Below are 12,628 nucleotides of genomic sequence, written 5' to 3'. Positions count from 1 at the left end.
TCCCAAGTAGCTGGGACCACAGGCGCCCGCCACAGCGCCCGGCTATTTTTTGGTTGCAGCCGTCATTGTTGTTTGGTGGGCCCGGGCTGGATTTGAACCCACCACCTTAGGTGTATGTGGCTAGCGCCTTAGCCACTTGAGCCACAGGCGCCGAGCCCTTGGTCAAGTCTCTTAACCTCTTTGTCCTTGGTCTCCTCATCTAAGAAAACTGCAAATAGTAATTCCTAATCACAGAGGATGGTAGGGAGGCTCATGTGGGAAGTATACATATGGTGCGTGGCACAATGTAAGTGGTAAATAAGTGATGATTAAAACACACATGAAAGGATGCAGTTAACTTGACAGAGGCAATCCGAGTCCTCCCCAGCTTTCCCTGCCCTCTTCTCTATGACCCCAACATCTAAGACTTGCTGGCAGCTGTGAACCTCATGGAAGCCACAGGGAGGAGGGTGGAATGCAAGTCTACACTTGGCTTTTGGAGAGTGTCTCTAGCATCCTTATTCTTTGTCATGTTTCCCGCCCTTTTCCTGCATGAGACAGAACCAGGGTTCCGGGACAGGGATGGGGATCGATACCCAGTGGTCTTGTGAAGGGGTGGGTATAACTGCATGGTGCTAAGGCAGAGCTTTGCCTCTCCTGGTCCCTGCTTCCCACTCTTTTGTCCCCATTAAACACATGCTTTAGGACAGGGCAGTGGCATATGCTTGCCCCACCCCTCCCTGCCCTGCCCATTTGACCTCTACTTAATTCCTCCCCAAGGATGGGGTCAGACCACCAAGACTAAGGTGACTTTGTTCTACCACGGGGGGGGAGGGGGGGAGTGAACGCCCCCGCATGCTCTCGTACTTGGGAAACTGTCCCTCACATGGTCTGGGAGTAGAGGTGGTATATGAGATGTGGTACTTCCCCTCTCTGGAAGTTAGTAGGGCCAAGTGGGAGAGAAGGTAGAACCAGGCTGAATCCATCATCATACTCTCTATATGGAATAAAAGTAACCTGTAACATTATCCTGATTCCACTATGCTGCTGCAGGTGCCGCCCAGGTTACTATCATCTGGAGAGGGGAAACCCTGAGGGCTGCACCCAGTGTTTCTGCTACGGGCATTCAGCCAGCTGCCACAGCTCTGCAGACTACAGCGTCCATAGGATCACCTCCACCTTCCAGCGAGGTACACCCTTCCATTCCTAGGCTTTGTGCTTACAGCCAGCCGCCTCCCCAGCCACACGACGGATTCTTGCATCATCTTTAGCAATGCTCTTGTAGTGTTTAATGGGCATTGTTTTGCCAGGCAATGAGGCACACCCTGGTGTCTGTAAAAAATTATAGTTGTACAGTTTCTCAGATTAGCATATGAATAACTTGAATAAAAGGAGACTAGACTTTTATCTCCCTGGCTCCCCATCCCCATCTTTTTCAAAGCCACAAAAGAAGCATTTGTTTGGATTGGGGAGTTGATGGGATCATTCCCGGCATTCGCATTCACTGATAATGCTGCTTTCATGTACATTAAATGAATTATTTTAGTGAAATTAGTTACCGAGCTACAGAGCACTATAGATATATTGGGAATTGATATTATTTCAGCTCTGAGTTTCTCTTAAAATATACTGAACCCTCTCACCTCATCATGCTAGACTCTCTTTATGTCAATACATAAAGATCCAAATTACAGACAGCTGAAAACCTGCTCTCTTACCATGAATCCACTCACGTGGGAGCGCAGTCCAAGCAGCTGGGGGTTGGGGGTTGGGGGTTGGGAGTGGGTGAAGTTGAGATCCCAGTAGAGGGGCACACAGGGAACTTTGAGGACTGAATGCGGATGTGGAAGTGCTGAGAACCCCGCACCTGATACCACTCATTACCAGGACTTTTTGGCAGGCAGGTCTTGCCTTGTTTAACCAATAGACAGTGAAGGTTTGTCTCGAGTACATGCTGGTTTTGTGTCCAGATGCTGACGGCTGGAAGGCTGTCCAAAGAAATGGGTCTCCAGCGAAGCTCCAGTGGTCACAGCGCCATCAGGACGTGTTCAGCTCAGCCCGACGATCCGACCCTGTCTATTTTATGGCTCCTGGTATGTGAGGGATAATTGTTCCTATAGAAGCCAATTTATAGGACTATAGGAAGCTAAGATAGAAAAATGAAGTTAGAAAATGTGGAAACCATATCTCTTAGTGTTCAAGGCAGTAGTATCCCCAGAAAGCAGTGGGGATGAAGCCCAGTTTGATAACATCACTAGGATGTGGCCCAGTCAAGCAGAATGGGGTGTCCCAGAGGTCAGACCCTGGCTGAGGTGCCTGCTTTAATCAAATGGGATGTTTCTGGATTTGTGACCAAATCATGGACTGTGGTCAAATCTGCGGGTCTGTTGAGAAGCAGATGGAAAGGCAACAACAAGGCATTTCTTAAAGCTATAAACACTTGGAAGTTAAAAATATATCCATCAGTGGTATGTGCCTGAGCGAAAAGCTCTAGCTAGAACTCGGATCCCAGTTCCTATCCTGAGCGAGCTGTTCTCTTAACCTCTCTGAAATCCCGTTTTCTCTATTAAATGGGAATAGTAATGCCTACCTCCAAGAATTATTGTCATCAAATGTGGTAATGTTTGTGAGAGTATTCTCTATACAATAAAGAATCACAGATCATGTGGCACTGGTGCTGGGTCTTTACCTATTAGTCTGTCCTAAGGGCCATGCTATCAATCATCTAATAGATGGACTTGTCCTATAATGAGGCCCTTTTAGCATTTTAGTAACTGGGGGCTATGCCAAAAGTGGCATAACCGTGTTCAGTGCTGGGTTCTGACTGTTCTGCAGGATGGTTTGGGAGAGGTAACACAGACTCCAACAGAAATGATGACATTAGTGCCAGCTTGCACATGTGTTTACCTTGCCCATTTCACAACTGATCTCAATCTTTTAAAACTCTGTTTCACAGCCAAATTTCTTGGGAATCAACAGGTGAGCTATGGGCAAAGCCTGTCTTTTGACTACCGTGTGGACAGAGGAGGCAGACACCCATCTGCCCACGACGTGATCCTGGAAGGCGCTGGGCTACGGATCACAGCTCCCTTGATGCCACTTGGCAAGACGCTGCCTTGTGGGATCACCAAGACTTATACATTCAGGTACAAAGAGAGACCACAAGCAGGGCAAATAGAGCAAACCAAGACTAAAGTCCAATTCCTTTGATCTTTCATTTAGTCATCATTCATTTGTTCACCAAGCCTTTCTGAGCACCAGGCAGGGTGCTCTGTGCTGAGACGGAACATGTTCCTTCCCTCAAGCAGCTGACAAGCCCGTGGGAAAGAAAAATAAACTGATAATTAAGATAGACAAGGTGAACACAGGCGTTCTGATTGACTCCCACTGGACTGACCATGGACAGCTTCCCAGGAAGACATGACACCTGTGAAGGGCAGTATTCTAAAGAGAGAAAAGGAGGGAAAGGTTAATGAGGCCTAGGACTTATCATGCTTGAGACAGTTTTATGCATTTAGGAAATTCCGAGTGGTTGAGCATGAGTGGAGCATGAAGTGTGGGAGAGGAATGTAGGGAGAAGGGAGGGCAGAGAAGGAGAGGGACCAAGGTCCTGGGAAGCCTGGGGGGGGGGTTGCATGGGGCCCTGAATGGGGTGCATTCAGGCAGGTCAGGGAAGGGCACTGTGCCTACTAAGTGCTCAGTACTGCCTTAGGCTGGCGAATGAAGATGGGACATGGTCTTTGCCCTCCAAGAAATCATCATCTAGTAGGATAAATAATATGTCAAAAATCAAACAATACATCAGGATAATTAGTGGTAGTGCATGTTTATGGGGTTTTAGAAAGACCCTCATTCTACCCGGAGGAGTCAGGGAAAGTTTCACAGAGGAGACATCATAGGGGCTGAGACTGAAAAAGCACAGGGGGCTTTTGCAGGGAGAAAAGTCAGAGAAAGACAACCTTCACATGTGAACATGGGTGGGGGTGTGGACAGGGATAATATGGGGGAACTGGCAAGCAATAGTTATGGCTGGAACATAGCATATACAAAGCGTGCCCCAAAATGCATACACATTTTAAGAGAAAAAGCTATCTTACTCAGACCTGCTGCAGGGGGATGCTGACATTCATTTGATTAACCACATCTTTTGGACAATCCAATTCGATTACAAAAAGTAATAGATAGATAACATCACTTAAAATGTGTATACATTTTTTTGGCACCCCTTGTATAGGGGAGAAGGGTAGATTTGTTTGAAGGGTTTGGAAAAGGACTCATCCTTGTGAGTCTTACATCAAGGTGCTTAGATCTTGTCCATGCCAGGAGAGTGATAGGAAGCCCCTGAGAGTTTTAAGTTGAGAAGTGCCATGGCCGGTGTGAAAGCTGGGTGCAAATACAGATACTGTGCAGAGCAGTGTTTTTCAACCTTTTTTATCTCACAGCACACTTGAACCTATAGTTAAACTTTCTCAGCACACTTAAATTATGTTGATCAAAAAAAAAAATTAGTAAGAAAAGGAATGTAATTACTATACTTGGAACTTCTTTTGAAAATAATTGAATTAATGATCTTTAAAAATTTTTGCAGCACTTTTAAGATCCTCTCGTGGCACACTGCTTGACTCACTGGAGTAATTAGGATAGTGTGGGTAGGATCCTTAACTAGACCATCAGAGCACTTTCACTGTGGCTCAAGTGAGGGTGCTTGGGGGCCTAACCAGAGCACAGGTAATGAGAATAGAGAAAAGAAGGCCCCAACACTCACACAAGGTGTGCCCCGTGCTGCTTAGTCTGCTTATTCACGATCACGTATACCCAGCTCTCCTGCTTGGTGAACTTACTCTTTGAGGCTCAGCTTACATGTTCTTCCTCTGTATTAGCCTTCTCAGAATCCCAGGTACAGGGACAGCCACCTCACATGTTTCTGCGCATCTCCACATGCATTTGTTACAGCGCTCACTGCATTCATTCTAGCCATTTATCTGCCCACTTTCCTCCCCGGCCTGTCTCTGTGTCTTCCAGCCTGACACAGGTTCTAGCCCAAACCTAGTGCACAGTCAGCTTTTGTTTAATGAATCAGTGAATGAAAGGAAAGGGGTAGGGCTGTTTCTGGAAGAGACAGTCAGTAAAAAACAAGACGAAATGTAAAAGAGTGGCCTGAGGCTGACAGCATGATGCAGTGAGGCACTGGGATGCCAGATTAGGAAGGTTTGGATGCTGAGGATGCAAAAAGTGGAAACTGATTTTTGAAAAAAGTAAGTGAAGTGGACTCAGATAACAAATAACTCATTTAAAAACCAAACCAAAAATGAGTGGTAGCTCTTGAGGGTCAGAACTTCTGGAACTCACAGGTGTTTCTAGTATCAGGTTTTGCATGGTTGGGACTAGAAAGTGGTATCTAGGGACTTGAGACCAAGCTTCTGGTGACATGGCCCCTGGATCTAGACTTTCCACACTGGGACGCCTGTCATCACTTCCTCTGGGGTTTGCCCCTCATGGAAAGAGGAAGCTCCAAGTTCATGCTCACTGGACTGATTACCAGTCCTGTACCCCCCTCTAGGTAGGACTATGAAGGGGCTTAACTATTCCCACCTTCTTGGACATAGTTTGTATCAGGTAGGGATGTGATAAGAGTCAGATTTTTAAAGCTTTTGATTTTGAATTATGCAGGTTAAATGAACATCCAAGCAGTAATTGGAGCCCCCAGCTGAGCTATTTTGAGTATCGGAGGTTACTGCGGAACCTCACAGCGCTCCGAATCCGAGCAACGTATGGAGAATACAGTAAGTGGATGGAGTTCTCTCTCCTTCAGTTTTAGATTAACTTATTTCAGCTCTTCAAGGTGGTGACAGTCTCCAAACAAGTCTAAATTTTTACAGTCTACAAGTTTTTGAAAAAAGAATGTTTCTCTAAAAAGAGGTCAGCACCAATGAAGAACGAATGATGCTACCATGCTAAAAGAGTATATGAATTTAGATTAAAGCTGATCATATGAGAAAGATACTCCACAACAAATGGGCACATTTCCTTAGCTAGGAAACGGCATCAAGGCCCAGTCCTATTTGTTCTTTAAGTAACTTTTCCTTTGGGGTATAAACTTGATGCTACTATATTTAACATTACATATTCTGTTAATTCCTTTCTTTGAACCTCATCTGTTGGGTCCTCCTAATCCCAATTACAGTTTTTCTCTTTTGTTTTCTTTCTGGGGACAGAGTCTCACTCTGTTGCCCTGGGTAGAGTATCGAGACGTCATCAGAACTCATAGTAACCTCAAACTCTTGGACTCTAGTGATCCTCTTGCCTCGGTTTTTTATTTTTAGTGGAGACGAGGACTTGCTCTGATTCAGGCTGGTCTGGCACCTCTGAGCTCAAGCAATCTGCCTGCCTCAGCCTCCCAGAGTGGTAGGATTACAGGCGTGAGCCATAGTGCTCAGCACCAATTGGAGTTATTTAACAAGAGTTCCTTAAACTTTTCAGTGCTCATGTCAAAAGGAAGCATGGCTAACATGCACCATTTCCATGTCATTGATGCACAAATAAAACAGGAAGTGGAAAAGTGTTTACTAACAATTTATTGAATCTTTATTACGTGCCAGATACATTATAATATATGCATTGTCTCGTTTAATTTTCACAACCATGATAGGAGGTAGATGCTACTGTTGGTTGTCTTATACTTGAGAAAACACAGTCTGGATGACTTGCCTGGTTCACACAGCTAGTGAAGGTGGAGGCAAAATTTAGGCCTTGAGTTTTCTGACTCCAGAGCCTGCGCACTCAGTGAGGACGATAGGTTGCTTACAGCATCATGTGTGAACGCTCTCTCTTTGAGAGGGAGTTAAGAGAAAAAAAATCCCGACAGATCTGAATTTAGATCTTTAGACCTTACCACTTGCTACTCTTCTAACCTGGCCTTTCTTGCAGGTACTGGGTACATTGACAATGTGACCCTGATCTCAGCCCGCCCCGTCTCTGGAGCCCCAGCACCCTGGGTCGAGCACTGTGTGTGTCCTGCTGGGTACAAGGGACAGTTCTGCCAGGATTGTGCTTTTGGCTACAAAAGGGATTCTGCAAGACTGGGGCCTTTTGGCACCTGTATTCCATGCAACTGCCAAGGGGGAGGGGCCTGTGACCCGGACACTGGTGAGTGAGACAGTACCTGGACTAGGTGGCTGGGGGTGCAGCTCGGTGACTGGGTCTCCTATAGAAGAGATAGAGCTGTGTAAGAAAGACCATGCCTGAACTCACTTCAGAGTGGGGAAGAGGATTAGGAGAGTGGAGCGGGAGTCAGTGAAGATGGACAGTGGTGCCCTGTTACACTCAATCCTTTTCATTATGGAAATGCCACAAGGTTGTGAGAAAGGTGCTAGGTTACAGGAAATGGCTGTCATGGTTCAGTGCTGGGTGGGGGAGTTGGTGTCCAATTGCAAGAATTGTGTGGGGAGATCAAAGGCAAGTAGTGTTCTAAGGGGTGCCAGGCCTGGGAGCAAGGGGGGGCCATGCTAAGTTATAGATAGTAAAGGAAGTGTTTGTCTACTCAGCGTGGGAGAGTGAGGGTGAGATTCAGGGTCTTAGCCAAGTCTGAATTTGGAACTAGAGCAGGGTGAATGCTAGTGCTCAGACCCTTCAGGGGAAAGTTTCTGCAAAGAAGGCTTTGACTTTCTACCATCTGACCCCAGCATCATCTGTATCAAAGGAAATGTATTGTCTGACCTTGCTCACTTCTCTTCCCCTCCATCTTCTGCCTCCCAGGAGACTGTTACTCAGGGGATGAGAATCCTGATATCGAGTGTGCTGACTGCCCCATTGGTTTCTACAACGATCCACATGACCCCCGCAGCTGCAAGCCCTGCCCCTGTCACAATGGGTTCAGCTGCTCGGTGATGCCCGAGACGGATGAGGTGGTGTGCAATAACTGCCCCCCTGGGGTCACCGGTAAGACCCTGGGCCTGCTCTGCCACCTGCTTCTTCCTGTCCTGATGTCATGAACTCATGCAAATAGCATCTATTCCAAAGAATTTCTAGGAAATTATATTACTTAGGGTTAATCTAAATGTGCTCATTCTAAAGGCGATGTCTGAAAGATCAGATAGTGCAGTGCCCAAGAAGTGAAGTGCAGGGCAGTGTTCAGTGATGGAGGAAACATCTTGGGCAGCCTGGGGAGGTTTGTAACTAGGAGATATTGTTTTCAGATGAGATACGTGGTTTAAGTTGGTTTTGTTTTTGTTAATGAACCAAGGCAAAGAGGGAAAACTTAGTGACCTCTGAAATGTCCTGTCCTCTGCTGGTCAGTCTAAAAGAAGAAGTCTTCAGCAGCAGTGTTGGTGGTATCTCACCACTTCTGTGGAGCTGCTAGCTTTGCCCCCAACTAGCTAGTTAAGCCTCCTAGCGGTGCGGCTCAGTTCTAAATCTGAGGTGCCCCGGAGTGAGAGAGCCAGTCCTCCCTGTGCACCTGCTCCTCAGGGTGTGGTTCTGGCCTCCCAGGGCCAGCGCATTTCCCTGGCTCTTCTAAGAAGAGCAGTGATTTTCAGCCTTTTTTATCTCCCGGCACACTTGAACCTATAATTAACGTATGCAGCACACTTACAGTATGTTGATTTAAAAAAAAAAGAGTAAGAAAAAGAATGTACTTTCAAAACTAATTGAATTAATGATCTTTAAAAATTTCCACGGCACACTGGAGAGTCTCTCACGCACAGCAGTGTGCCGCGGCACAGCAGCTGAAAATGCTCCACATCTGGTCTTGCTGCCGACGAATGCCCACTTGGGCTTGGCCCTTTGTTCCTTCCCAGGTGCCCGCTGTGAGCTCTGTGCTGATGGCTACTTTGGGGACCCCTTCGGAGAACGAGGCCCAGTGAGGCCCTGTCAGCCCTGTCAGTGCAACAACAATGTGGACCCCAGTGCCTCAGGGAACTGTGACCGGCTGACCGGCAGGTGTCTGAAGTGCATCCACAACACAGCCGGCGCCTACTGCGACCAGTGCAAAGCAGGCTACTTTGGGGACCCACTGGCTCCCAACCCAGCAGACAAGTGCCAAGGTGGGACTGCACCCCCAGAGAGGAGGTGTCTGTGTGTGTGTGTGTGTGTGTGTACACCTATGTACGTGTGGGCTCACTAGCATGTACACATGTCAGCAAGGGGAGATAGCACTTAATATCATGATGCTGCTTCGCTTCTCTAACCAAACTGGCCTGTGAGTGGCCTGGACTTCTCACCTGTCAAGGGCTTTCAGACCAGTTTCCCTTGTAAGAGGGCTACGGTAGTCAGAGCTGGGTTAAAGCTGGGAGGGAGAAGTGGAGAAAAGGTCAGGTTTACATTCCGAAGTGAAAGAGGAGATAAAACGGGCCATGTCCTGTGCCCAATCCCAAGGCAGGCTGGCAGGGAAGTGGCTGCCAAACCTGTCATAGGAAAGTAATAAATGACTCAGGCTAAGCCTGAACAAACTGCAGTGGGGCGGGGAATGGGCTGCCAAGTAGTTAAAGAGACCCTCTCAGGAAGCCAGCGTGATAGATGTGCAGAAAGGTAACAGTTGAACGTTTTCCTAACGAGATGGCTTCAAAGCAGCAGCTATTGAAGAGCATTCCTGAGGGCGGATTCAGATCAAAGCACAAATGTGCAGACCGTTCCTCTTGCCCAGCTGTTCCTTCCAACCATAGCACGTGTCATATTCTAGAGGAGCTGGCCTGCAGCACAGACTCACCCCTGAGTTCCAAGCCAATGCTGGAGCCCAGACTCAGGAGCTTGCTTATTATAAGAAGCCCAGATTGGGGGACTCCTGGTCTGTAGGGAGCCCACAGCCTCTCATTCATACCGAAGTCTCTGCCTGGAAATGCCTGAGGACCTCTGTGCACGATGAGGTTTCTCCCTAGGGGCACAATCCCTCGGGATTTATGGGCCAGACCAGCCATGACCCCAACCTCCAGGGTGGCTGTGATATGCAGAAAATCACCCCATTGAGAGGAGGAGCCCATTCAGCAGTACTGAGTTCAAGTCCAGTTTTTAACATACCTATTATTATGCTGATGGTGCAAATTAATCCTTCTGAGCCTTTTTCCTTGTATGAATGAATAATATTTAACTCAAAGTGGTAGAAAGGAGGAAGCACACTGTAATTCTAGCTACGTAAGCTCTGTAATTCTAGCTACGTATTCTAACTATCATTGTAGCTGTCATTCTAAGTTATTAATAGAGGTTTCACTGGCTTTTAGATTACACATTTCTTCATTCAACTCTCTTTTATCAAAAGTTGAGCCCTACAACTCCATCCTCACCACCCACACCACCCTGGAGCACTCTGTGCCTTCATGGTAGACAATGAGGCCATCTATGACATCTGTCGTAGAACCTTGATATGGAGCGCCCAACCTATACTAACCTGAACCACTTATTAGCCAGATTGTCTCCTCCATCACTGCTTCCTGCAGATTTGATGGTGCCCTGAATATTGACCTGACAGAATTACAGACCAACCTGGTGCCCTATCCCCACATCCACTTCCCTCTGGCCACATATGCTCCCATGATCTCTGCTGAGAAAGCCTATCACGAACAGCTTACTGTAGCAGAGATCATCGATGCTTGCTTTGAGCCAGCCAACCAGATGGTGAAATGTGATCCTTGCCACGGTAAATACATGGCTTGCTACCTGTTGTACCCTGGTGATGTGGTCCCTAAAGATGTCAGTGATGCTATTGCCACCATCAAGACCAAGTGTACCATCCAGTTTGTAGATTGGTGTCCCACTGGCTTCAAGGTTGGCATCAATTACCAGCCTCCCACTATGGTACCTGGTAGCAACCTGGCCAAGGTACAGAGAGCTGTGTACAGAGAGCTGAGCAACACCACAGCTGTTGCTGAGGCCTGGGCTCACCTGGACCACAAGTTTGACCTTGTGTATCCCAAGCGTGCCTTTGTTCACTGGTACGTGGGTGAGGGGATGGAGGAAGGAGAGTTTTCTGAGGCCTGTAAGGACATGACTGCCCTTGGGAAGGATTATGAGGAGGTTGGAGCAGGTAGTGCTGGCAGGGAAGATGAGGGTGAGGAGTATTAACCTGTCTGCTGCAACTTTACACTGTGTTGTCCTGAGACTGTCTTATTTCTTCTGTTCTGCGAAACTGTCCATTATAGTAGCCCTAAAGTGTTAATAAAAGTGATATTTTAGATGCCAAATAAAAGATAAAATATATCAAGAAAAGATAAAAGATAGTTGCTCTCTGTCTCTTTCCCGCCTCTCTCTGCATTCCTTCTCTGCTCTCTCTCTCTCTTTCTCTCCCGTCTTCCTCCTCGCTCTTCTCTACTCTCTCTCTCTTCTCTTCCCCACTCTCTTCTTATCTCTCTCCCCTCTTTTCTCTCCTCTTCTCTCTTCTCTCCTCCTTGGTGCTGCTCTGCAGCCTCCCTTCCCCCAGCAATAAAGACCTTTCATACAAGCAAAAAAAAAAAAGATAAAAGATAGTTGATAGTTTGTTTTCTTTTATCAAGAAAAGATAAAAGATAGTTGAATGAAGAAATAGATATCTTGAAGAAAAAGATATCTTTTACCCAGTGTGGACCTAGACACTGAGGCTATAATAATGAATGTCATCCCAGCTCCGAAAGAACTTGCATGCTAAAAAGGAAGGCATACAAATGTGTATGCAAATAATGGTATTATACTTAGACATGTGACTGGTGTTTTACAAGCACTGAAGATAGAACAACTCAGAGAACCACTGTAATCATCGGAGCAGTGCCTCACCCACTCTTATGCCTTGTCTCCTAAAACAGAGCATACACTAGGTACTCAATCAATTTGACTGAATGAATAAAGATGCTGCTTTCCTACTGTTTCCCATACCAAGGCAGCAGACCAGAAGGAAGAGAACATTGGTTCTTTCTAAGCTCTCACCGAAGCTTGCCGTTTACTTGCTGTGTGACCTTGGGAAAATTACTCAACTCTTCTGAGCTCATATTCCTCATCTATAAAATAGAGGGAAATATCTACATCAGGTGTATAAGGGGCCTGGGAGAAATGTCATTCACCTAGAGAGTAAAGCCAGAGCGCCAAGGGAACATCTAATAGGCTTTCAGTTTAATGGGAGGAAGAAAATGAGGGCTGCCAGAAAGGTCAGACTGTTGTAATCTCCCTGCATCTACATACACCAAACAAACCTGCCAGATGGTTCCTAAGACCTGTCTGTATTACGAATGTGCTTGAAGATGCATATAGCCAAGAGATGACTCCAACCCAAAATGCATTAAGAAGAAGAATTCTCTGCCATTAGAGATTTCATCTTCCTTGTATTTTTGCTATACCTCCAGTTTCTGGCATTAGTTTGATGTAAATACTCCATTTGTCTCTCATCTCCAGCTTGCAACTGCAACCCAATGGGCTCAGAGGCTGTAGAGTGTCGAAGTGATGGCAGCTGTGTCTGCAAGCCAGGATTTGGTGGCCTTAACTGTGAGCACCAAGCATTAAGCAGCTGTCCGGCTTGTTACAATCAAGTGAAGATTCAGGTGCGCATGTTTCTCCCTCCTGCCCGCTGTGCCCACAGAAGCAAATCCTCAAGCATCCACTGGGTGGATCTGTCACAGATCCAGAACCCTCCTAGTCCGCTGGAGACAGAGTAGAGATTCTTTCTTTCTTTAAAAATTGCTTTATTTTTTTTTTT

The 12,628-nt window shown here is 46.6% G+C and overlaps 1 protein-coding gene and 1 pseudogene across 1 annotated transcript in view; both read left to right on the top strand.

Moving 5' to 3' along the window:
• The window catches only part of LAMC2 (laminin subunit gamma 2), a 64,888-nt gene that overhangs the window by 37,110 nt on the left and 15,150 nt on the right, over positions 1–12,628 (top strand). Inside the window, exons 5-12 of the mRNA XM_003785639.2 lie at positions 1,033–1,169; positions 1,950–2,072; positions 2,936–3,125; positions 5,650–5,762; positions 6,907–7,125; positions 7,735–7,917; positions 8,775–9,020; positions 12,328–12,473. Of these exons, the coding sequence (XP_003785687.1) occupies positions 1,033–1,169; positions 1,950–2,072; positions 2,936–3,125; positions 5,650–5,762; positions 6,907–7,125; positions 7,735–7,917; positions 8,775–9,020; positions 12,328–12,473 (1,357 nt within the window). The remainder of the gene's footprint in view (positions 1–1,032; positions 1,170–1,949; positions 2,073–2,935; positions 3,126–5,649; positions 5,763–6,906; positions 7,126–7,734; positions 7,918–8,774; positions 9,021–12,327; positions 12,474–12,628) is intronic.
• On the top strand, positions 9,532–11,144 carry LOC105886579 (annotated as a pseudogene).

The sequence above is a fragment of the Otolemur garnettii genome, unplaced genomic scaffold (assembly GCF_000181295.1).
Source record: "Otolemur garnettii isolate 467f Iridium unplaced genomic scaffold, OtoGar3 scaffold00016, whole genome shotgun sequence".
Lineage (NCBI taxonomy): Eukaryota > Metazoa > Chordata > Mammalia > Primates > Galagidae > Otolemur > Otolemur garnettii.
The sequence above is the reverse complement of the archived record's forward strand: the minus strand, read 5'-3'. Positions and strand labels throughout refer to the sequence as shown.